Below are 25,001 nucleotides of genomic sequence, written 5' to 3'. Positions count from 1 at the left end.
GGATTTGGGATGGAGGTTGACAGCTCACAACTCTCCATGTAATGACCTCACGACCCCCTGTTTGAGAACCCCTGATATAGACCATCCTTGTCACAGGAAAGCTTTCACACCACATGCATGCATAAGAGAAGTGCCAAAAAGAGGATAGTGATTTAGAAACTTGAACACCTTTTTAAGTGTACTCAAAGGAGGTGGGCTCAATAGCCAGCAAGCCAAAATCTTTAACCAGATTCTGTGAATATTAATCTGATCCTGACTCACTATGTAAAATGGAGTATGTTAATGTTTTATTGTAACTTTGCCTTTGTAAAAGGTTTTAAATAATACAATAAATAGTACATAAATAAATACTAACAATAATGAAGAAACCACACAGACACAGTTAATTTCCAAATAAACATGATTACTAACTATATATAAATATATAAGTCTAGCTACATATATATGCTGCTTCTCTGTAGGTTCTGTTGGCTTCTGCTATAGAGATGGAGGCCTGTTAGAGGGCTCCCAAACTATTTAAACGTTCCTGTACACTCCTGTATTCTGTTCCTGGAGACTCCAACAACATTATATTGCACAGTCTCAAATGAAACAAAGTGTTATTAACTGAAATTATTTATTAAAAAAGAAAAACTATTTGCACTTGAGGCAATGTACTTCAGCACAAAGACAGACTCTCCACTGTTGCTTCCCCAATATTATATGTACTTAACATTATATACCCTATCCTGCCATAAAAATTAATCTTTTCTTTTACTTTGCAGCTCACGTTATTTAAAAAGCGAAGCATAGCAACATAGGCAGGCAAATTGCCCAGTGTGGTGTGCCATCTAATATACCCACCCCTTTAGTTTTCTATAAAAGTCATTAACTAGCAATGATCAACAATGAAAAGGAAGCTTTATGTACGCATTCCTCCCTTCTGAATCTATGAACAGCCTAATGGAGCTGTTTGGGAAATGTATTGGATTTGATGCCAGAGGTATGTAACAAGAAATATTATAATGCATTAACTTATACTTTACCTTTACTTGCCTTAAAATAGGTTTTTAGCATCTACAACCAAAATGAGAGTGGGGAATAATCTCCTTTCATTTGGAAGCTTGCTCCAAAGTTTTATTCATATATGGTGAGAATACACAAAGAAGAAGAGAGAAACAAATGATGTAATGAAAATTTAACATAATGAGTGTGACAGATGGAAATATGTATTTAGAAGTAGTAATAACTTATCTTTTAATACTACAGTTTTAACTAGACAATAGCCCCATAAGTGGTGGCATTATTTAATAATTGGTAGATTTTAAGGCCAGGAGGGAGGGACTATTGTATCATCTAATCCGACCTCCTGCATAACATGGGCCACATAATTTCCCTGAATTAATTCCTGCTTTAGGTCCAATATCTGTAGTTGAACTAGAATGTATCCTTTAGAAAAAAACATCCAATCTTGATTTTAAAATTTTCCACCACAACCTTTGAGAAGTTATTCCAATGGTTAATTACCCTCACAATTAAAAAAATGTGCCTTATTTCTTGTCTGAATTTGTGTATTTTTAACTTCCAGCCACTGGATCTTCTTATACCTTTGTCTGCTAAATTCAGGAGCTCTCTATTTTCAGATTTTTGTAGGTACTTCATAAGTGAGAGTAAATAATTTCTTCTCTTTGATAAGCTAAATAGACTCAAGGAGCTCTCACTGTAAGGCATGTTTTCCATCATTCTCATGGCTCTTCTCTGAACCCTCTCCAATTTTTCAACAACCTGCTTGGTGTGGACATCAGAACTGGACAAGATATTCCAGTAACAGTTGCACCATTGGCAGATACAGAGATAATATAAATTCCCTATTGCAAATCAATGTTACCTGTTTTATATATCTAAGGATCATATTAGCCCTTTTGGGCACAGCATTGCACTAGGACAGGGGTGGGCAAACTACGGCCCATGGGCCACATCTGGCTCATCAGATCATTTAATCTGGCCCTCAGCTTCTGCCGGGGAGTGGGGTCGGGGTTTGCCTTGCTCCGGCGCTCCAGCAGGTGAGCTGGGTCGGGGGCTCCCAGGAAGCAGCCAGTACGTGGCGGAGTGGCCAGGCTCTGCTTGCTACCCCATCTGCAGGTGCTGCCGCCGCAGCTCCCATTGGCAGATAGGGCAGTGCGTAGAGCCGCCTGGCTGTGCCTTGGAGCCAGAGGAAGACATCTTTCTGGTAGCTGTTTGCGGTAAGCGCTGCCAGGAGCCTGCACCCCTGAGCTTTCCCCCTCCTCCCGTGCCCCAATCCCCTGCCAGAGCCCTGATGCCCCTTCTGTCCGCTGAATCCCAGCCCCACCCCAGCCCAGAGCCCCCTCTTGTACTTCATTCCCAGCCCCACCCCAGAGCCCTCACCCCTCATTGCCCCAAAAGCCTGCCCCATCCCTGATCCCCGTCCCGCCCTCCAAACCCATTGGTCCCATACCGTAGCACCCTCCTGCTCTCTTATTGTTCTCTTAATTCTTTATTAATTGAGCCCCATATCAGCCATTCCATTATTTTGTTAGTTAAATATCATTAGCACTCATGTTGTTTCATACACTCAGACACAAATCTTAAAACATTTTACCTGTACTGAATTACATACTTGTAACTTCCTTTCAATATATTGGAAATGAAAATATTCACATTGCAAATATATGATCAGGCAGGTTGCTCTAATATATTTAGACATTGCTGTAGAATGCTCAGTTACCATCGTGTTCTAAAATAGTATTTTCATGAGAAATCTGTAAGTGACATAAAGACAGTCCTGAAGCCCTTACTCACATAATGAGATAGGGCTGAAGGAGCAGACTCTAAGATACTTGGTAACATCATGTATTATTACAAAAGTATCTACATGAATACATGCAGTATTATGTGTGCTTATTGTAGTTGCTATGTACAGCACTGGAATTGCATGTTACGTATTTGCACATGACGTATAAAACACTATTTTGCTGAATAAAGTAGCTTGAGTTTTGTAACAGTACATCGGTCATATGATATACAGGTGAATGATACCATACATACTAAGCACAACCCTAGCCAGTGCAGCAAGTTGGAGCAGAGATACAGGCAAACATGGTCTCTGTTATAAGGACTCCCTTGTGAACTCAGCCAGGGCTGGATTGCTTATGGTGACCTGAGGGAAACAGATTCAGACACATGCAATTAATTCACTTTGCTTATGCTCAGAGGAGCAGATCCAGCTACCACTGATACCAATTGCTACATACACGTATGGTGACTTGGGGAGAAGTTAACCACGACTTACCTGTGGTGGTGAGGTCTGAAGTCCCATATGTTAGCTGGACATCTCTCCAAGAAACTTACTTGAGCTCAATAGAGAGATTCTGCCTGGCTGCATGTGTAGGGGTGATCTAGGGTAGGATGGGTTCCTTGCCCTGTAACAAGATTTAGCTCAGACCATTAAAAGTATTTGAGGAGCCTTGGGAATAAAAAGGTGCTACATAAATAAACATTTATTTGGGATTTTCAGAAGAGCTCAGCATTGGTCTAACTCTACTTCTGTTGGAGTCAATGGAATCTTTAACAATGATTTCAATGGGATCAGAGTCAGGCCAGTGTTGCTTGCTTATGAAAACTCTGCCCACAGTGCCAAATACTGCACACAGTTGCCAGCATATGTATGGTGGAGTCCAGGGGTACTACCAGAAGATGTAAAGATGTGGAGTAGTGACTTTTTTTTTTTTGGATCAGACTAAAATATTGGCCTTTAGCCAAGATAAAGGCCTACACTTTTCTTTTTGTACTCAGCCCTGAATATGGAGGTGGGGGGAGGAAGAAGGGGAAATGCACAGCTGCACTTTTCAGAAAGACATCTAGGAGGCATTGTGATGGTCACAATTTCTTCCATGCCCCACTCTTCCTCTGAGGTTGAAACAGTAGTTAACTGCAACTCCTGAAAGGGTGCAGCTCACTTCCTCCTGCTGGCCCAGCCAGCTTGTTGCCCACCATAGGTTAATGGCAGAAGGTTAATGGCAGAATCAAGAATCTACCTATTTCTCACCCCTCTCCATCCTCCATGACCACTTGCCCTCTGGAGTGGGTGCATCTAGGATGTAGCCCTTGAGCTCTGCACAGAACCACCCAAATCCCAGGTAGTCTTAATGTGGCCACAGGGAGGCATTAGGGGGTGGGGCTTACACCCCATTGGTTGCTTTCTGTGGCTCTATTAGGGATAATGTTCCATCCCTAAATAGGCTGCAGAACTACTGAACCTACTTCCTGCTAAAATAAGGTTTATGTGGGTGGATGGGTGATTTGTTGTTTTTTGAGGGCGTGGGAGGTAGGGAGGGTAGTTAGTAGCTGTTATGGATTGGGCTGAGGGAATCACCTATTCTCAGATCCTCAATATTATTTCTAGGTGAAGCGTCTTTAGGTTACTATTGTTCTGTATTTTACATGACGAGCTAGCATACAATATCCTCCACATAACCACCGTTAACTAAAGCACTTTGGCAAACTGTTGATCCTACTAGGGCTTTGTTGTACATAGTCATTGTTAAAATTCCCTCCTTTTGATGTTGTGAGGTAGAAGGCTCTATTCCAAAACCTCAAAGGAGGGTTTAACACTTAGCATTTTGTGTAACTACTATATTTTCAAGTCCTTTATTATATACACTTCTGTAGCTCTTCAACTATTTTAAAACCAATGAAAAAAGCTGGGGGTAATAAGATAAAACCTCTCTGCTTTAAAGGTTTGGAACCATACTATACCCAAGAAAAAATCATGTAGAGTTAGCTCTAACCTTTGAGGTTGTAGCCTTCTAACTTTTGTCCTGAAACATTCAATAATGAGAGAGTGAAATTTATTTAAAAATATTGTTTCCCCTTTTAGCTCATTTGTAAGACTCAAGGCCTGACCCTGCCTGGTTAATAGGAAGTTACTAGGAGCTCCAGCTGCTCAGCGTCTCATAGTAGGTGTGCAACATTCTGCAGATTACAGCCCTTATTAAAGTACCTCACCATTTAAGCCTTTGTCATAACATGCCAGGCTGAAGAGACTGTTAGTTTAAACTGAAGGACTACAGTTAAACTATAAGGATATGTTATTTCGTGTTCTCTGTTGCCAGGGCTCTTGCTTTTTCAGTGTCTCTTTGCAGTGGATGTTCAGGATGGACTGAGCTAATCTTCTCTTGCACAACTGTCTCGGAATTCTAAAACACCTTCAGGAGGGAGCTTTCTATTTTAGAAACAATATACCAGCTGGTTATAAACTCCTCTCTGGAGGGGCATTAGAAGTCTGTTTTGTGAAGAACTTCTGTGTAATGTAACATTTAAATCACTACCCTTTAAAAATTTTAACAAAAAAACCTACTGCTCACTTCTTATCTTGTCCAATGTTAAGGGTTGCTGGAAAAGATAAGGCTATACTTAACAAGGAAACCATTGCCTTCTTTGGAAGAAAGAAAGAAGTTTGACCATGAGTTTGCCACGTCCACTTCATTCCATGGGTTGCACCATATTGTCCAAACCCGGAGCAGGATACGAAAGGTCCTGTGGATGTTAGTGGTCCTGGGCTCTATCACCATTGTCGCTTGGCAAATCTGGAATCGATTCACCAATTATTTCAGCTGGCCAACCACAACTTCAATAGTAGTTCAGTATGTGGAAAACATTGAGTTCCCTGCTGTGACTTTTTGTAACTTGAACAGGTAAGATACATCAAATACATGCTGCAATAACAGATCTCTTTAATGTCCTATAAGGCATAATTATTCTGCAGAACATCTATTCAAATAAAAACTAAACACTGGGACAACCTACAGTCAATTTTTAACCTGGTGGACAGGGACTTAGTTTCATGCTGCTAGCGGGAGTTGACTGAATAGAAGAAATTCCTGAGCAAAATTTTAAACATCTTACTGCACTCAATACATCTAACTGCTCACAGAGCACAGTTCAAGGATACAACAGGCAAAGTATGTTGTTCAGCATTAAGGGCCATATCCTATTCGGTTTATTCAAGTGAGCAGCTCTTGACTTGTTTGAACAAATTAGGTAAGTAAGACAAGCAGAGTTTGGCTCTACAGGCTCTTTCCCATAGTTCTGGGTAAAATATTTAACTGAAGAGGAAGACATTTGAGAATCAGGGAATTTTTGACACTGAATTTCACTATAGAAGAGAGAGATTTTAAGAGATTGTTTTAATACCTCTCAGGTCAGGTGTCAGACTCAGTGTGGGCCATCAGAAATCATACTTTACTGACAGGTAGAATGTACATACATTATATAACCACAGGGTGATAAGTATACTTAGGTGACAGATGCTCATCCTGTAATCTTTTCTAAGGGACTGTTGCCAATCCCATCACAGAGACCAAACATATAGGCCAAAATTTGCAAGCCTGGGAGGCTAAAACTAGGCTTCTAAATCCTTTTTTAAGATCCTACATAGAAGAAACTGGATTTTCAGAGGTGCAGAGCCCCAGCAGCTCCTGTTGATGTCAGTGGGTTGATGGGTATTCAGCACTTCCGAAAACTGGGTAACTTTTATTTAGGAAGTCATTTCAGAAATCTACACTTGAAAATATTGGCCATAATTCCCAAATCAGTTTAAAGTGCAATAATATTTATATACTTCACACAGATTCAGCTGGATACTTTTTAAAATAGTATATTGAACCTCATTACTATAGCAACCATTAGGTCCAATCTCAGAACCCATGCAGCGTTTCCCCACAATGTTCCACCGGGGAAATGAGCTTTGCTGTCTCCCATCTCCCAGCAGAATGAGTCACAGGTTTAACTCTCAGATGTCTGAGGCTCCCCTGGCCCTCAGTCCCTCCAGCTATAAAGCCATAGCAGGTTGTGTTGCAGAAAATGCAATGCCACCACTAGAATCCCATTTAGAAAGCAAAAGATACTACAAAATTATTAAACTAAGTAGGCAAGGTAATCACATATGCACCATGAAGAGGGTGGGTGGTGGGAAATACTATAAAAATACAATGCAGTTATTGTAACTATAGCTGCAGAATGTTATAGTAACTTATCAGCAATTCAGAGCGTGACAGCTGGCCACTAACACGTCAGTGTGCTTCAACCCCCATCTGTTCATTTCAATCTTTATGATTTCTTTCTGGATTTAGTTAGCAGTCCTACTTTTGGAGAAAATGACAGTCATGGATGTGGTGTGCTTTCAAAAGTAAAATTACAACCAAAGTTAACCCAGGAAGGAATAGCATTTTGTTGAGTTTCAACAAGATCTTTCTACCCATCCAGCCCACTATTTTTAGATATTAAAGTCCATTTGATCCATTTATTATCCTGCAGTATAAGGATACTTTCATATTAGTATTAGCATAAAATAGCAGTCCCAGAATAAGTCACATAATAATGGCTTATTATTCTCTGTTCAACACCATAAGTTCAAATCTACAATGGCTGTTCAGCAAATCCCTAATTCATGTCACCATAAAAGCATTTAACATTTTATATGGGAAAGGTGTTTTTAGGCCCCATAATATTTTAGGATTTTTAAACTGATGCTAGGTGTTAGATCCCCACCGTCACCCATGATTTATACCACTGCCTGCCACCAGGCTTCCTAGTAGTGGATGTCGGCTGTGCAAGATGGTTAGAACCTCCTCTACTCCAAGAAGTTGTGGATGTATAAGGTAGGTACAACCTCTTCTGCTGAGACACTGCTGTAAACAGACCAGACTGTCTAAGTGATGCACCGGGATATTCTTAGTTTTCAGGCACACAGGGTAACTTGATTTATAAAAAACAAGATTGTGTTATCCATTCATTGCGATGCGGAGTAAGGTGTGATTCCGGTGGACTAGACAATTAGTGTTTCGGGGAGAGTTTCAGAAAAAATACTGCGGCTACTGTTATAACTGTTCTCTTTCCTACAGATTCCAAGCCCATGCAGTAGCCAACCTCAGTATCGTTTTTTTCCTTTGGAGCATTGTGGCTGGAGTTCTTCGTACATTTACTATTGACAAGTTCTCTCAAGAGCTAACGGATTTCCTTCAGGGACACCAAAACTTCAGCATTAAAGAGTTTACAAGGAATAATGGCTTTTATCTCAACAACAGCACTTTGCTAGAATGTGATTTTTTTGGGCAGCCATGTTACCCGGAGGTAATATTTTTGCTTTTATCTTAAGAGTAACAATGTGACTAAAATGTGATATTGTCTCAAAAATAGGCTGTTTACAGGTCTTATCTACAGTCACGAAATAAAACTAATCTGAATCACCAAATGACACTGTGGTGGGTAAGTCTAATTTTTCAAAGGCCACCTTTCAAGTGCCTCACAAGACCTGATCCTGCAGCCCTTATATATGCAAAATAAATCTCCCACTGATTTCAGCAGGAGTTTCTGCACATGGCTAATCAATGGGATTACTCATGTGCTTAAAATTAAGCACATGCCAAAGTGCTAGTCAGGGCTTTACTCCTCCCATGAAAACATATCAATTACGTGCAGAAATAAGAGGGATACTTCAAGAAAGCCAAAGTCAAATTTTTAGAATTTGAGCAAAAAGAAAACAGAGGGCCTGATTTCTAACCTCACTTTACACATATTTTATATCAGTGTACTTCAATGGAGTCACTCCCAATTTACAGTAAAGTGAGAACAAAATTAGATTGACAATCTTTCGGTGTCACCTAACCTTTATTGAGAACCTACAGCATGCTTAGAATTACTGATAGGGTTGTGTTGACTCTAATTTAAAATATATTAGCAGTAACAACAAGCCCCTTGTAGCTAAGACTCCAAAGCAATGAAAGACAATCAAAACAGCTAATAGTATTTAGTCACACTATTCAGCCCTAATACCATCAGAGTAATATGCAAGTACTAGTCCATACTCATCTAGTTTACTATAGTTTCATCCATTCACTTGAAACAAGGAGCAGCTACTGAACTAATCATCATCTATTGAAAATTAAACTACTTGGAAGTGATCACCCATTTCCTTATGGAGAAATCCTGCAAAACTTAACCAGGTTAAAACCAATAGGATCCTATAAAGGTTACTCTAGGTAACCCACAGATTTCATAGAGAATGATAGTCCTTCTACAGAACTCCGTAGGCTGGTTTCTGTCAAATAGATCTCATACTGTAGGACTGTTTCTATGAGTGATTTACATACTCAACTGCCATTTTCACAGGATCACAAGCAGATCATTTAGAAAATTTAGCCCATAAAACATCCCCAACCCCACTAATTTAGGTTTAGATTCTCTCGTTTCAATTTTTACTTTTCTGTTTGTTTTCATTGTTTTAAAGGATTTTGAACACGTCTTTACTGAATACGGAAACTGCTTTACTTTTAATCACATGGATCTTCCAGCAAGGAGAAGAGTGAGTCTTTCTGGAAGAGGCTTAAGTATACTTTTTGATATCAAACAGGTATAGACATCAAATAAGATATATACCTAAACATCCATTAACTTGTAGCTTCAAAGATTTGAAAGCTTGAAGGGACCATTATGTTAATCGAGTCTGATCTCCTGCATAACAAGGGCCATATAATTCCACCCATTAATTCTTGCATCAAGCCCACTACTTCTGGAGTGAGCTAGATCATATGTTTTAAAAAGACATCCAAACTTGATTTGAGAATTCAAGTGACAGAAAATCCACCACATCCCTTGGTAAATTGCACAAATGGTTATCATTACATTTGACTTGTATGAAATTAGTAATCGAAGGGCAAATACAGGACTTGCTACAGCTTCAAAAACTAGAAGTAGTAATGTGAGAATGAAAACGAATTTAAAATATCTTCAAGGTAGTGCCCTCTGCTTTATTCACTGACTTATTTGATTTTCCATTGAAGTCTGTTCAGAACTCCAGGAGACAGTCATGTGGGGCCAAATCCTGAGTGGTGCGGAATGTTGACTTCAATGGGAGCTGCAGGTACTCAATACCAATTAGGATTTGGCCCTAAATTGGTTACCTCAGATCACTCTTGGCAGATTTCATAAGATACCACCACCAAATACAGAAAACCGTATGGGGAGGGAAATTCATGGGGAGGGAAATTTTCTAAATGACATCAAGGAAGAAAACTAAAAAATCTATGGTGATTTAAAAAAAGGGAGGGGAAGCAGCTGAGCACCAAGTGTTTCTTTTTAAGCAATGTAAGGAGCAACAGTGGCAGCTTCTGGAGGGAATAATGAGAATTGTGCTAGAACATGAAGACTAGTGCCATGTAAAGAGATGATTTTCAGGGTTGTGAAGAAAGCTTGGATTGTCCCTCATTGGAAGTTAAGGAGGGGAGAGGAAAGAAGAAAAATTAATCATTTTGTAAACTGGGAGGAACCTTAGATACCAAAGGACATTGAATTTGATTTACTTTTATATTTGAGCTTGTTTTTTTTAATTGTCAGAGGTGATTTGTCACCAGTCACTGGAGATTCAAATCCAAGCAAAATGGTTGATGCAGCTTTAAAGCCCCACAGGGTAAATACATATCAAGCCATTGCTTTTCTAAGGAATTCTTTTTCTACCAGGCACAATTCACTGATGACCCTACCTTTGGCTTTCTTGATGCTGGTATAATTTATGTTGTCCATTCACCTAAAGAACCTCCACGTTTTGATGGCTTAGGCTTATCAACACCAGTAGGTATGCATGCACACGCTGCAATCAGCCAGCAGAAGGTAAGCAATTTGTATCAGTATCATTCCCTATCTTGCAAATGTATAAGTGCATTTCTAATCTGAAAAGTGATAGTAAAATTGGTATTTTGAAGGTTCAGTATTCATTATGTCTCAGTGACTTCCAGAGGAAATTTTCTTTGTTTACAAGTAAAAAGCTGAATTCTTTCCTGGTCCCATATATCACTAGTAATGCAGATGATACAGACCAAAGTATGTCTGCTTTTAGTTCCACCTTGAAAGCCCGTTGAAAGCTAGTGCTACAGTGGTACTACTATAATTTGAGACAGTAGTATCTTTATTAATGGGGATGATGCATGAAGAAAAAAAAGCAACTTGACTTTCAGAACCCAGGCTGGACTGGCAATTAGAAAACAAGCATAATTTTACTTGTGAACTGAGCAAATTTGCTCTAGAAGTCATAGGGACAATAAAAATAGTGCCCAACCGTACTATATTTACATACAATTTTTACTGAAAAACACCAGCCTGAAAACAGTGTCGATTTTCTATACTATACGCAGAGAGATCATGGAGGTAGTGGATTTTCTGCAGGGATTAAAATTACTCCCCTGTGTTTCTGCTAATTTCACTCTTGGGATGCTGTTTGAAGGCACATTCCCATAGGGCATCCATTTCAGACAGATATTTTAGACCTGCTTAAAGAGGAAGTATTTTGACCACTATCCTATTAAACCACAAAATGTGCATATATGTGCATTTTAAAACAAAAATACTCTTCAAGAACACTGTTTTGTGTTTCTCCTTCATCAGTGGACAAGATAGCTAGAAAATCAAAAAGAGCAACAGTCAAATTCTTTTCTCACTGAATTTAGGATTTGACCCTGGAAATTCTGCTTTCTGAACTGTTTCAAGGTGCTAGTAATATCACCAACTCTTGAACTCAGTTCTTAGAGAGGAAGTAAGTCCCTGATCCTGCAATGAAACCAGTCAGAGTGGACCCTTCTTCCTTGTAGAGCCCTACTGAAGCCCAATCTTCCAGGGTTCAAAGTAGCAGCCCTGTTAGTCTGTATTCGCAAAAGCAAAGGAGTACTTGTGGCACCATAGAGACTAACAAATTTATTTGAGCATAAGTTTTCGTGAGCTCCAGCTACAGGGGTTTGTGCTATCAGATTGCACAGCAGAATCAGGACCTCAGAGAGAAACCGCTATATTACTTTTTAAAAATAGTTTGATTTTTAAACTATACTTTGTTACTAATTTGAGATTATTTTTGATAGCAATTCTGCTTAACTTTTACTCAAGCGTCAGTTAACAATACATCAGATAAAGCTCTGTATTTAAAATAATGACAAGGATATTTTAAAGAATGCTATTTTTTAATCTAAAGACAGTTATCCAAGAATACCCTTGGGGAGAGTGCAATCCTAACATCAAACTTCAGCACCACAAGATCTATAGCACCTATGGATGTTTGCAGGAATGTAAGGCCAGGCACATACAGGACAAGTGTGGCTGTTTGCCATTTCTGCTTCCAGGTACTTTTTGAGACATGCTACGTTTGTGCTTCAAAAGGTGCTCTGTGGCTCTTTTTAAATATTCTGCCTTGTCAAGTTTTACTTTCATTTAGAGAGCTCAGTCATCTCAGAATCCTGAACCCAGTTAGTACAGGTTGAAAAATTTAATAAAGTTTTAATGAATATTTTAAATTTCATTTTTTATGTCAAATTTTGATGTTTTAGTGAAAGGCATTGAAAAGGTTTGACCAGCTCTAAACCCAACATCTGCTCAGACATCATTCTTCTGATGCACCCAGAAATGTTAATGAACATCCAAGATTACACCACAAACCTGTAATAGCTTCTGTCTTGTCTTTAAATTGACCCCTAAAGCACTGGGGTTAAAGCACTTGACTCAGCTGATGGGGACTAGCAGGACTGTAATATATGTGTTATGATCAAAACATCAAAATGCTCAGAGTGAACTCTCTTGAATCACATGGCCATCAACAAGGGTATTTTGGGCAGATTACTAGATTCACCCCAGGGCAGGGAGGCACACATTGCAAGGGTGTAGATTTTTCATCTAATCTAGTTCAACTTCTTATTTTACACTATTTACACAGAGACCACCCATCATAAAAAAACAAACATTAAAATAGATTTTACGTAAACCAGATTATTTCAGTATTAAACAGCAGATGGTAAGCAGCAGCAGGAAATGTATAATATAAAAGGTGAAGTTAGCCTGTGCATTGTATTTAGTATATTCTCTCTAATAACTTATCTAGATCTTTGTGTGTCAAGAGGTAAGGATTTCCTAATGCTGAAGAAAAGGGAACCTGACTATTGCATCCCTTCTTTATAACTCAGATCATCTATCCCTACACTAGCCCTCCCGACTCCATGCCACCCTGTTTTCTAGCACTCTAGCACTCAAATAAATCAGAAGACTATCCCCCTTAGTGCAAAGTGCAGAGGGAATTACATCACTTACATTGGATTAAAGGCCTTTCCATTCCCATTGAGTCAGGTAACTTATTAAAGTGCCGAACTTTAGGCAGCCACTTTAGAAAGTGTTGGTCTATTGAATCACCACTTTTCTGTAGAGAGTAAACTTAATTGCTCATTAGTAGAGTTGGGCAGAATTTTCTAATGAAAGTTTTGTTGGAATATGCTGGTTCGTCAAACCTGAACCGTTTCATGAGAATGGCTTGAGTTCAACAAACTTTCATGGAATCAGCCAAGATTCTGTCGGAAGTCTGCCTGGCAGGGTGCCAGGGACCCCAGCATTGTAGGGTCTATGGCTCTAGGTCAGATGCACCACTCCGGGACTTTCCAGGAACTGGAAAACTGAAGCCCTCTAATGAGGGTTTGGCTCCTGGCTCTGCATCAGGCAGCCTGGATGCCCTTAGAACCCCAGCTCAACCCATATTACATAATATAGAAATCAAGGTTACAGATCTAGCATATCTATGAGAAAAAAAACTGAAGTGATAAGGCACAAAGAAGCCCAGCTGCCTCTGAACAGCTATGAAAAGGACACATTGGCCAAGAAGGATGTGCCAGTAAGGATAAGCCTGGGGTGGAATCCTAGCTCTCCTGAAGTCAATAGGAGCTTTGAAATTTACTTCAATGGGGCCAGGTCTTTAGGCTGGCCTTGCACATAGTTTAAAAACTATCAATCAAAATAGTAAGAAATAATACACTCCTCACTTCCTTCCCCCAATTTACTTATGTAATTAAGAACTGAAGTTTCTGACCTTACCTCCCTAAAATATTTGTTTTACATAATATATTGGGTGGATGCCCTGAAGTCCATAGGCAGGATTGATAGACTCACAGCTATAATGAAATTTACTCTTATTTTTAAATTTTACAAAGTTTTTTCTGTTATGTGCCATATTGTGTTGATAACAATGAACAGTGCTGCACCAAACTGATCTTGCAGTCACTGAAAATGTGGAATAAAGCTGTAGATTTCAAAGGTGTTACTTTGTATTTACACTACTGCAACTGAGAGCAGAAACTGACCACTAGCTTTAGTGAAGTAGTTAATTTGAATTTGTATACTCCAAGCTTTAATTATTATTTTTATTACTGTTTTGAAGGAAACGGAACAGAATGTGACCTACAAAAATTCTACAATTGTGTTTCTCCTGCACTCTGTAAGTAACGGTTTAATTAACATATTAATATTTTTCTATTCTTGAGCTTCATTAAAAGTACATTAGATGGCTCCAAGTGAGCACTGGAAAATAGCTAGAAATTGGTAAGAAAATGAATACAAAAAACATTGCAACTGAACTAGAACATACATGGTTAGGTTATTAGACAGTCTCAAAATGAAGAATGGCAATAGGACACTGAATAAATGTCTTTTTTTAAAAAACCTCGTTTCCCATGTTATGAATGGCACCTTACATTTTAAAAACAAAGACTGCTTACCTATTCATTTGCACCATTTGTTTGCATTTCTGCATTTTCTGAGTTTGGAAACTGCAGATGAGTCTGCTTCAATTTTCTACTTAGAGACAGCTTTACTTCTTGGGTCTTCTGCCCTAGTGCAAGGCTCTTGCATTTCTAGTGCTGCAGAGGGTTAGTGAAATTTTTAATCTGTTTTCATGAGTATTTGTAAATGGCCGCACTTTTATTCATGTTAGGCTTTGTAAATGTAACCCTTTCACCGAAAACCCTATTCCAGCAATTGTGCTGCAGAAACTTCCTCAGAGGGGTTTTTTGGCCTTGAAGGAAGGATTTATCACTAGCCCATACCCTGCACTTTTACTCAGAGCCCAGTCTGGCTACTCTGGGTCCTGCACTTAAATTCTGCTTCTCTGGTTATTAGAAGTGCTTAGTACTTTAAATATTGGGCCCAAAAATTAGCGGTTACATGTTATTACTATTATACAGCTATCATTTCTTTCTAGTACTAGAATAAATAGATATCTTCGCAGGAGGAAACAAATACCTTTTCAGGGAGTTAGACACTCTTATTGCACTAACAAATCACTTAAAAACTTTAAATTGGAATAATATTTTTTGTTTCTAAAACAAAAATTAGTTCTACATTTGTTAAATATCACAGTAATTCACTTCTATGTGCAAATGATTAGTGCACACTAGGTTTGAAAATTGTTAGTCACTTTTACAAAGTGCATTCTCCTGTTGCAAGTGATGAGCTGATGTATTATTTCTCATCAGAGTTGGAAAACACCTTCTCAATACTGTTTTGTATATCGTTACCTGAACTGAATCTTCATTCTCAATGGCATGAAAGTGTAAGAAAAAGCCAATAAGGTCAACTTTTTGCTTCTATTGGAAGGCTTCTAAGTGTCAGACACATGTGGTGCTCAAATTAAATCTATTATGACTGAGGCTGGATTTTTGTCACCACTCTTAAGGGAGGCATTGATTCCATAATGTTCATGTTCCTAAATATCAATGATCTTCGACATTTAGGGATTTTAGGGAGGAGGTATTTCAGTCAGTAGATATTCTGAGAAGTAGCTGAAAGCTTCAAAGAGAACCTTGAAAGATAGAATAAATGTAAACTCTGAGTTTCATGAAGGTGAATAGGACAAGAGCTCAGAAACAATATAGCAGTGACACAAAGAACTAGAACAGTAGGCTTTCACCGAGAGCTTTAATTCCACATTGGGATACAAGATGCTCAGGTGCTAAAATAAAATAAATAAATATAGTTAGTTAATAAGTGCCAAATATTTATTATTTTAAAAAAACCCTACAAAAACCACATGAGGTCCATGTTGAGTTTACCAAGGTTTACTCCAGGGAAACAACTTTTATATTATGGTCACAGTGGAGGTAATAAAGTCTGACCAGATCTTCAAGTCCATTTCCCCTGAATGCATGAAGTTGTCTCCACGTAGACAATATAGCTGATACACACTAAACCTTGGCAGAAAAGGCAAGGAAGTGCCAAAATTACTAACGAAGTTTATGTTAGTTACACCAAATTGAAAAGTTAAAGTTTATTTAGGAAAACCACTGTCAGAGGGCCAGATACCGTTCTACATTTTTTTAGTGTGCTTAGCACAGGAAAGGGGGTTGAGGGGCAAAGGCTGGCCACTCCACTGATGAGACTATCTAAAATAGAGTTTGCTGTGGCCATGCTCCCTGGGATCTCCCACATCCTACAGAAAAATTCACCTTACGCTTGGAGTAGGGGAGCATTTGCTGTGAGAGCCAAGGGAGATCCTATAAACTTGTACTTCTTTATGCTATTCCAGCAGCATAAAAGGGAACACAGTGCCAGGCTGAATTTGTATAAAAGGCTTAAAAATCCTGTCTATAGAATTTTGACAATTTTAATTGTTTTCTAGCACAGTGACTTTTCCTAAGAATTGCCATGACAAAATGACAACCCTACATGTGGAATTACTCATTGTCACAATGACCATACAGATCTGAATATCTGTGACTTCAAGTAACAATGCCAGAATGTAGAAACACACAAAAGAAGCGTAAGACAGAAGAATGGATTCTGTCTACACAAAAAATGTTGCACATACCGTGCTTTAACGGGGATTCTTCTCAGATAGTGTAAAACAATGGGATTATCAAAATGGAAATATATTAAATGGACAAAATGTTCTTACTCAGATTTGCAAGGTAGTCATCAGGAACTAACAAACATTAGCCCACAGAACATTGACACCAATCCTGCAATCACATCTGCACACAGAGAAACTCCATGATAAAAGGTCAGCAAGACATGGTCCAATGGATTAGCCTTGAGCCTTAGTGGCAGAAGTCCTACATTCCCATTTCCAACTCTACCATGAACTTTCTGTGTGGTCTTGCACAAGTTGTTTATAAGGACCTGAGCATCCAGCCTCTCACTGGAGTGAGTGAGAATAGCAGGTTCTGAGCACCTTTGGGAAAAAAGAAAAACCAGGCAGTTAAGAGTCCTGTGCCTCAGTTTCTACAACTATAAAATGGGAATAATAATATTCATTCACTTTTGTAAAATATTTTGGGATTCACATATAAAGAGCCATCTATAACGACTAGGATACTTATTGGAGTCAATTCTATGAGTTAGTTTCCCAAACTTCCTTTGTATAAAACTAAATATTACAAACTTCACATTCCTTCGAACATACATTGTATTGATTCATTTTCCTGAAATTTCAGATAACATAGAACAAATGGGACTATGTACGGTGGGAACCCACAATTCCACTTGTCCTGTGCCTTGTGAAGAAACAGATTATCCCACCACTGTCACCTATTCAAGTTTTGTGAATGAAAAAGCCTTAAAATTCCTTTCCACAAAGCTGAAGAGAAGTCCAGAGTATGTCAGGTAATCTTATTTAAAACTTTGTCTTTACAAGGAATATGCTGGATCACTTACAGATGCCATCTTTATTGATTTATTTCCAGGGCCTGACTAAAATGTGAACTCTGTTCAGTTACATGAGCTCTTGCTTTGTATACAATATTAAGAACAATGCCTGCAATAGATGTGAAGTATGCTCATAGGAAATTGACCAAGACACAGTATTTTATTGTTTTATACCTGTTGCTATGTGGGTATCAAATTAGATAGCCTATGAGACTAGTGGTCTCAGGTATTTTCCCCTGCAGTGACCCCCATATTAGAAATATTATAGCCATCAAGGTTTAGAACCCCTCCCACACCTAGCCATAAAGAAAGATGTCATGGCTGTGATCCTCCTGAAACCTGTTCATCACCCCCAGGAAGAGAGTTTGTACAATAGGCAATAATGAGATCTTGATCCTGATACAACTGAAGTCAATGGCACAACGCCACCCTACATCAATGGAAGCAGGATTTTTCCTTCCCTTAAGATAAAGTAGAAGTACCTGTAAAACCTGAGGAAAATGAACTGTTCGCTGCTGTGGGTTGAAGGTTACAGGTCGAATGTTGAGTTTTATCGATATTAGGTTTAATATAATTCGCCCCTCACACAGAGTACTCAGATAATATTTGACGCTGTATCAATTCCCAAGAAAAAGTAGATAAGGCAGATAATACAATACTATTTATTAGATTACCAAATATTGTATAATATACAAGTTTTCCAAAAGGGAGACCTTCACTTGGGAAAGAAATCTTTCAGATGCTTGTGTAATCTACTTTATCAATTGGTCCAATAATATATATCACATACCTACATAACCTCACAGATTACATTAGCTCAATAATTCATAGATTCATAGATATTAAGGTCAGAAGGGACCATAATGATCATCTAGTCTGACCTCCTGCACAATGCAGGCCACAGAATCTCACCCACCCACTCCTGCGATAATAAAGATCTCTGTTTAGCAAATGTATGAACTAATGTAATCTTACCCATTTCTCCTTAAATTTGTAACAGGAAAAACATGAGCAAGTACTTGATATAGTCTGTTTTGATAAATTCTTACTGGATTTACTTACTAAAAGTAGTCTTCAAGTCTGGAAGAGGAGAACAATTTGTAGAACATGACATTAGGAAACACAGAACCCAATTGTCAAAGGGTCTTTAACTCAGTCCATAAAAACTGTTTGTATATCTGTAAGCACAATTAGAAGCACAAGTACAGTAGAACCTCAGCTTTACGAACACTTCGGGAATGGAGGTTGTTCGTGACGCTGAACAAAACGTTATGGTTGTTCTTTCAAAAGTTTAGAACTGAACATTGACTTAATAATACAGCTTCGAAACTTTACTATGCAGAAGAAAAATGTTTCTTTTAACCATCTTTAATTTAAACAAGCACAGAAAGTTTCCTTATCTTTGTCAAATTTTTTTTAAAAAAGATTTCCCTTTATTTTTTATATTTAACATGGTACTGTACAGTATTTGCTTTTTCTTTTTGTCTCTGCTGCCTGATTGCATACTTCCAGTTCCAAATGAGGTCTGTGCTTGACTGGCCAGTTCATAACACTGGTGTTGTGATTGAGGTTCTACAGTAAAATGCAGTAGATGTGAATAGGTGAATGGACAGATACTATATACACAAAAGACTGTTGATCTTTTAAAGAATTGTTTGGAAGTTTTGGCCCATAGAATATCCAAGTTGCTTAATTGTTTGTGAGAGTGTTGAATTTCTTGTTCTTGAAACCATGGTTAAACGTATATTTTGCACGTGAACAAAGGGCATACAAAAGGCATGCGAATTAAGCATATTATTAAAAGAAATCTATATTAAGCCATTGAAAAGTCCACAACAACATTATGTATTTCACTTTGTCAATTATTTTATTGTTTTTAAACATTAGACAAACCAGCAATTACTCAATTAACCAAGTCAAAATACCAAAAATTATTCTGTTACCAAGTCTGTAGCCAATACGAATCAAGCCAATATATTAATTAGTACATACCATAAATTACCAAATGTAGGGATCTATTGATTTTTGAGGATGTAACAGGGTAGAGCTAACTATTTACAGCCTTATTACAAATATACACAATAGCAACTCCCCAGTAATGCTAGGAAGCATAATTAATAGGATCCATTAACAGATGGATTTATTGTTATTATCAGATGTCATGTACAGTTTAGAATGGTCACCTGATGAGATTGCAGAAGAAAATCTTGGGCAGCAAATACTTCATTTTCAGTGAAAGTGGGTAAATGAGCTACCTTACATCGTTACACCTAAAAACTGTAGTCATGAGTTTCCATAGAGAATTCACATTATTAAAAACCATGATCACATCTGTGTTTAACAATATTTCCTTTCAATAAAGTGAAACACTTATTTTTGTGTTCTAATCTACAGTGATTATGGAAAGAACTCTTATGATCTCTGTGATTAAGGTGTCTATTTAGCAGCTATGTGGAATCTCTTTCCTGTTAACTATGGTATCATAGGGCCAGATTCTGATATCCTTATTCTCACTGAGTAATGCCATAGGCCCAATCCAGAAAAGACTTAGTCATGTGCTTAATTTTACACACTGAGTAGCCCCAATGAAGTAATGGGGCTAATGGCAGAGGACAAAAGCTATACATGCACATAAGTCATTGCAGGATTGGGGCTCTAAGTAGCCTGGTCTACACTTCCTAGGCTGGCATAGCTATGGTGCTCAGGGCTGAGTGCCATGCTATTCCAATCTAGCCCGCAATGTATATGCAGCTAAGTCAACAGAAGAATACGATCAACATAGCTCCCATCTCTTGGGGAGATGGAGTTCCTACAGTGACAGAAAACAAACGTTTGGCCGCGGTACTCTCACGCCTGAGCTATGGGCTATTTTGATGTGGGGCTACTTCAACCTCGCTTTTTGAAGGTGTTCTATTTTGGATAAATAGTTAAGAGTAATTAGGCCAGAAACTCTATAGCCTGATGGTTAGGGCACCCACCTGGAAGGTGCGAGGCCCTTTTCAAATCCCCTCTCTCTCAGGTAGTGGGGGGTAGAATGGGGGGTGGGGGGGAAGAGAATTAAAACCAAGTCTCCTACATCCCAGGTGAGTGCTCTTACCATTGGGGTAAAAGTTATGAGATAGGTGGTGACTCCTCCTGCTTCTCCAGCCAGCTTTTGGACCCTATGTGGTATGCAGCCTCTGAGTGTGCCAACTAGATTGGGCTTCCCAGGTGAGATAGGTGCTCCTCCATCTATTTTCCCCTGGTTCATGTATTGGTGGGAACCAGGCATCCAGATGCCTAGAGCAATACACCAGCGCACATTCCCAGAGGCAAAAACTTAGGCTACCAAGGTACTTTTACAGCGGAAAAATTTAGCACCTACATCATTTGGCAGCAGATGAGCATTGGTCTTGTGGATCACATTGTAGCCTAAAACTCTGATTTAGGTGCCTATATTTGGGGTTTAGGTGCCTAAGTACCCTTGTGGATCAGGGCCCTACTTCATATCTTTGTCCACTCAGGCTTACTCCCTATAATACAGTCTTCAGCCCTGATCCCTGCATGGTTGGATCCCTATGCCTGTGCAGACTTAACTATATGAAAGGGGTTTTAAGAGGGAAATTCTGGGTGTACCTCCACAGTAATGAACAGACAGGCTTCCAGCACTTCACAAGAGAGATTGTTCCACACTCTAGTAGACAACTGCTAGGAAAATTTCCCTATCATCTCAAATTCATTTTTGTCAATTTCATTTCATTGCACTTTGACAGTGACGATCATTCCTGTAACATTTTTCCAGTAGGAATTTAATTTCTAACTATACAGCTAATGACAGAAATAAGTAGCAGTACTGACTGTCAAATTAGACTATATTTGTGTTTGTCATCAGGGAGAATCTTGTGTATATTGACATTAAATATCATAACCTGAACTACAAAATGACTCGGCAGCAGAAGGCCCGGAGTGTATCCGAGTTGCTTGGTAAATATTCATTAATATTTATTTTTCTTTCAAATCTATTCTTTTTCCAGACACTCCGGTCAAGTTTCTGAGCAAGAGTAATGTCCACCTTATTCTATCAGCAACTGTCAATCACTGTTCCAGAACTTAGGTTCTAAGAAGAATGTGCTGCTGTCCCATTAAAAGAGTCAGTAGCATAGACAGTACCTCTAATGGAGATTAAGAGCCATATTCTGCTTCATTGTACCTAAGGGAGTTCTGGGGACAGTGATCACTTTTACTAAAGTTTTCTTTAAAAACTTGTAAATACTGTACAATGAGTTATGTTGGGTTGTAGGTTTTATTTTGAATATTTGAATATTTCTCCCATAAACATTCAAAAACAGTTAATTTTTTTAAATGACGAATTATATATAATTAGCATCTTTAGTACTGGAACCTAGCAGGGTTTTCTTTGCTTGCTAGACTAAACCAAAAGCTTAGGCTGACATGCATTTATTTTCTTCTATTACAGCTGACGTTGGTGGCCAACTTGGTTTGTTTTGTGGAGCCAGTATGATTACAGTCATAGAAATTGTTGAGTATGTTTTCACCAACTTCTGTTGGCTGTGCATCTTTCTTCTACTGAAAGCTCCAGAAATGCCCCAGTGGAATATTCCAGCCCAGAACGAGCAGACAGACAAGAAGGGAATACAAGAATGCTAATGGCTTGTCAAGGCACAAAGCCTCACTGTCTCCTGTAACTTGCCCTCATTTTTAATATACTAAGAGAAAATTGATATTTAACCTCAACTGGTTTTCCCCACTTAACAGCTATAAATAACGCAACAATGGAATTCTTAACAATAGTCATTGGAAAGACTCTGTTTCTTTCTCTTACGATGAGAGATGTAATCTTTATCTAACCCAATATAATTTTTAGTCGCTGAGCAAATGGTTTCTGCTGGCACATAACACTATTGCATGTATGATGGAGTTGAAGACTCTTGCAGTTTGAGTAAGCTAAATTAATGGTCTCACAGAGATAATTTCAGCTCTTCAGGGTCACTCTCCATCACTCTCAAACAAATCTTCCTAATAATTATTATTACAGAAGTGATGATGCACTGCTGAAGAAGAGGGTATCCCCACTGACCTGCCACAGTCCACCTGCAATTATGGTTAAATGTCCCATTAAAAAGTCTATGGAAGTTTTGCCATGAAACTAACTCAATGGAATTAGGAGTTGGCCCCTAATGCATAACAACATTTAAATTAGGGTGTGTCAGTCCCAGATTAGATAAATAAATAAAAACCTATGAGTCAGCCTACCACAGTGCTTAGAAAGGCAAGAATACCCTTGGCATTTGCCCTTAATGAGAGTGAGAGCTGGGAAAGGATAACCAAAACTTGACATTCTTGGTCTCCTTAAACACAGCTTGTGGTAAGCATGTGACTTTTTGTATTGAAAAAAAGTATTAAAAGGTTATAATTAAACTGCTGTAAAGGTTACTCACAGTAACTTAATTACCTTATCTCACATACTTATTTCCACTAATAACAGACTCAATAAATACAGTAAATGAAGAGACTTCAGGGCGACTTAACAAAGTTTCCAAAATTATTAAACAGATTGAGGAGGATTAAGGTCCAAGTCCTGTGGAAGTTAACAGAAAGAGCCCAATTGTTTTGGACTTGGATCAGACCCTAACTGTACATACTTGTGAAACGTTCAAAATCTTGTTACCAGAGTTAAAGAATTAAGTGCAAATAAGAGTTCTCAGCCAGAACTACTTCATGCATAAAGTAGTCAAGATGGAATAAGCTACCGGAGAAATTTACGATGGAAGCAAAATGTAAATGGACAAAATAAAAACTTTGATAGCAGAAATCTTAAAGTTGTGTTTACTAAGGTGTGTTATAGTTTAAAAAAAATAACTATTTAAAAATTATGGAAATGAATAGGGAAGGCCTGTATTTATAATAACCAGAGCTTCAGACATTTTTGAAGGCAGAGGACCATATTTTACCCTGATTTAAACTCTCAATTACCCCACTGAAGTCAGTGAATTTAGTCTCCTAGTACAAATGAAAATGTGGAATTTGGACAGGATAGTAATGAGCCATTTTTAAAGTAGAGACAAACTGAAATTTGTAGTCAACATTGCAAAATCAGAGTCATTTCTTTTTAAGCATCTTGTTATTCAAAATTAGTTTGACCTATTTTCTTGAAACCTTACAGACAATTCTCCTTAGCTTTCAGAGTGAATTCTGGCACTTTTCAGGCCTAACCAGCTTTGCTAGCCAATAGTTCCATAGTTCCACTAGTTAAATTGGGCTTATAATTAAACCTGATAGTAACATGGAGAAATTATAACCTTTAAGGCACTGATCTGCATGATTTCTGATCACTACAAAAATTATAAGACCATATGAATAGTCCACAAAGCGTACTCCTCTATTCATGTGGCATGTCAATATGGTGTATATAGTCCCATTTACACTGTGCCTCTCTGAGCAGCCACACAATACTGCATGACTGGCAAATTCAGATAATTTCTACATTGCAGAAGCAAAGCAGATACGATCTTTCCCCAAGGGAGTAATAAATGTATTTATGCAAGCTGTCAGATAAAATTAAGTTTTGAATTAATAAAATTCCATCAGTAGGCAATGACAGAGCTAGCATTTCTTTCTGTGACTCTACTTTAAGCCCTGAGATAATGACCATTTCTGCACTCAAAAAAAGAGAAAAGGCCTCAATTTTACTTCTCAGTAAGTAGGAGTTTGAGTGAACTTAAGGTCAGCATATAGATTGGTGCATAAAACAGCTAAGGCCATTGCTTGCTGGGAAACCTTTTTTTCCTGGTAATATCAAATCTGTTAATACCAGAGAAACAGTAAGAAGAAGAAATTGCTGTCCTGAGGAGGAGGAGGGGAAAAAAGAGCCTGTCCTGTCATACAGTGGAGCAAAAAAGCCAGCAAGATCCCACATTATTTTCTAAGGGAAGACGTATAATTGCTGTAAGACTAGACCTTTACTTTGTGAAATCATGATATTAGAGAACTTAACCCCAACTCCAGTTATGTGCCCCCTCAGTCTTGCTTCTGATACTTATAATGGGACTTAATGCCTCAAATCCAAACAGAAAGGAAAGAGTGATTGAACATAATAATCCAGCACAATATAATACTAAATAGAACAAGGTGTTTTGATGCTCCTAATAAGCACCGGACTAAACAATTAGTATAGTTTTGCTGTGTGGAAAGTTATCAGGTAGCTCCTTTTCGAGTGAGTGAAAGACAGGACAAATGATATGTAAAGATTAAAAAGGAAACAAGCCTGACATGGAGGTTAAAGTGAAAACAACCAGAAGCACTGGACCAAATTTACCTTAATGCAATTGCATTGAATTTGGGCCAGAACCTCTCAATTAACTGGCTATCAATTATTTTAAAATGAAAGCCAGAAAGAGCTTTAAAGAAAGTACGGGGTCAGAGTTTTGTCCAAAGTCAAATAACAGAATCAGTTTTTGTTTATTTGCAGCAATGGCTCATGATGAGGTTATGTAATGCAATCGATTCTT

General features: G+C 38.3%; 1 protein-coding gene across 1 annotated transcript in view; it reads left to right on the top strand.

The window, feature by feature from the left end:
• The window catches only part of ASIC5 (acid sensing ion channel subunit family member 5), a 61,560-nt gene extending 38,183 nt beyond the window's left edge, over positions 1–23,377 (top strand). The window contains exons 2-10 of the mRNA XM_073341440.1: positions 5,387–5,693; positions 7,902–8,130; positions 9,287–9,409; positions 10,516–10,665; positions 12,014–12,161; positions 14,234–14,290; positions 17,283–17,451; positions 21,365–21,456; positions 21,950–23,377. Of these exons, the coding sequence (XP_073197541.1) occupies positions 5,387–5,693; positions 7,902–8,130; positions 9,287–9,409; positions 10,516–10,665; positions 12,014–12,161; positions 14,234–14,290; positions 17,283–17,451; positions 21,365–21,456; positions 21,950–22,140 (1,466 nt within the window). The 3' untranslated portion in view covers positions 22,141–23,377. The remainder of the gene's footprint in view (positions 1–5,386; positions 5,694–7,901; positions 8,131–9,286; positions 9,410–10,515; positions 10,666–12,013; positions 12,162–14,233; positions 14,291–17,282; positions 17,452–21,364; positions 21,457–21,949) is intronic.
• Positions 23,378–25,001: the final 1,624 nt, after the last annotated feature.

This window comes from Lepidochelys kempii, chromosome 4 (assembly GCF_965140265.1).
Source record: "Lepidochelys kempii isolate rLepKem1 chromosome 4, rLepKem1.hap2, whole genome shotgun sequence".
NCBI lineage: Eukaryota > Metazoa > Chordata > Testudines > Cheloniidae > Lepidochelys > Lepidochelys kempii.
Note: the sequence above shows the minus strand (reverse complement) of the source record. Positions and strands in the feature narration are given on the sequence as shown.